The following is a 1,763-nucleotide window of genomic DNA, read 5'->3' on the forward strand; positions in this document are numbered from 1 at the left end:
TCAAGAGACAGAGGCAAAAAGAGATCCACTTGCACTTGAGACCAGCCTGATCTACATTGTGAGTTCCAAGAACAACCAAGTACACATAATGAGATCCTGTTTTTCTTTTTGACAGCCAAATCTTTATTAAAAGAATGGGTCTCTGGGGGTGGGGGGTGGGCCTGGGGCCCTCACTACACAGCTTGTTAATCGTCACTGTCTCAGGAATCCTGTGGCTTCATCGCCTATGGACGCTCTGCAGGGCTGGAGAAGGGCTCAATGTGCAGGGCTTCGAAGGCATCGTCCTCTCGGAAGGCCAGGCCCACTGTGGCTGGGGCCTGTGGCCGTGCTGTCAGGCTAGTGAAGCCACACTCCTCCAGAGTTTTCCCATCATCAAGGAGCTGGTCGTCCTTGTACAGCCGCTGCTCAGCTGGTGGCCGCTTAAGGATGCTCTCAATGATGCGCTTCAGCTCGAATACGGTACTCGACTCCTTGGCATCCGTGAAGATGGTTGTCTTGTGGCGCCGGATCATGAGAAACACGTCCATCCCGGAGGCTGCTTCTGGCTCCACGCGCCGGCACAGCCACTCTCAGTCCCGAGATACTGTTTTTAAAATATCAAATTAAATAAAACTCACCCTGGGTTGGATTTAAGAAAGGTTGTTTTGTATTAAAACATGCATTTATTAATTAGAGGAATCAGGTACTTGAGCCATAGTGAGCATGTGGAGGTGAGAGGAAAACTCGGAGTTCAATCCTTCCACACACTGAGCTTTTGTTGTTGGTTTTTTCAAGACAGGGTTTCTCTGTTTAGCTGTCCTGGTTGACCTGGAACTCCCTTTGTAAATGCAATGTCTGTCCTGTCCCTTCAAGAGACAAGCCCCGCCCTCCCAAGTCTACAGAGGCAAGAGAATCTTTCTTCTGCTTCCTGCCTGCAAGCTCTCCCTTTCCTTCCTCCCTAAGAGGTAGTTTCTACACCCTCTCCTCTCCTCTTCCCCTACATCCTCTCTTTGTTTCTCTCTCTCTGCCTCTCTCTCCTCATTCCCCTTCTCCTCCCTCTCCCCCGTCTCCTTCCCTTCCATAATCCACTAAACAAACATGCAACCTCACTCTTGCATGCTGTGCCTATCCATCTCCTTCTCTCACCCGCCATAGCTCTTCTGGGACCTGGTGATCTGTCAAAGTCTCTCACCCGCTGTGTAGCTCCCTGCCTGGGACCCACTGCCGACCCTCAGGAAACTGTGCAGCCTTTTATTTTTGCAATTCCAATAGACCACAGTGATCTTGATCTCACAGAAATCTGCCCGCCTCTGTTTCTAGACATGTGCCACCATGACCAGCTGCCACTCTTGAGTTTTTAAATCTGAAAATTATTTATTTTAAAGTGACAGTATATACTATTTGAAATGTGTGAGACTAAAATGTTTTCTGTCTCTGGATTACTTGTCTTGGTCTCATGTATGGAACATCACCTTTTTAAAAGTGCATTTATTTTTAATTCATGAGTCATTTGCCTACGTGAGTGCCTGGTGCCATCAGATGCCAGAGGGGAGAATCTTATCCCATGGAAGCAGATGGTTGTGAACTGTCATGCAGGTACTGGGAACTGAACCCAGGTCTTCTACAAGAGCAATCAGTGCTCTTAATGACTGAACTATCTCTCCAGCCAAGGAATATTACCCTTCGATAATTATAGTACCCCTCAAATTTTAAGTTTTTAGAGGAACAGACCACAAAAATAACTTACATTTACCAAAAGATATGATAGAAAAACAAGCATTTTG

The 1,763-nt window shown here is 47.0% G+C and overlaps 1 protein-coding gene across 1 annotated transcript; it reads right to left on the minus strand.

The window, feature by feature from the left end:
- Nucleotides 1-224: 224 nt before the first annotated feature.
- Nucleotides 225-551, minus strand: LOC126494140 (elongin-B-like). The gene has a single exon (XM_050131362.1). The coding sequence runs from the start codon at nt 525-527 to the stop codon at nt 225-227; it is 303 nt and encodes a 100-aa protein (XP_049987319.1). The 5' UTR covers nt 528-551.
- Between the last annotated feature and the right edge of the window lie 1,212 nt (nt 552-1,763).

Source organism: Alexandromys fortis, unplaced genomic scaffold, assembly GCF_014885135.2.
Source record: "Alexandromys fortis isolate MF-2015 unplaced genomic scaffold, M_Fortis_MF-2015_v1.1 scaffold_369, whole genome shotgun sequence".
Lineage (NCBI taxonomy): Eukaryota > Metazoa > Chordata > Mammalia > Rodentia > Cricetidae > Alexandromys > Alexandromys fortis.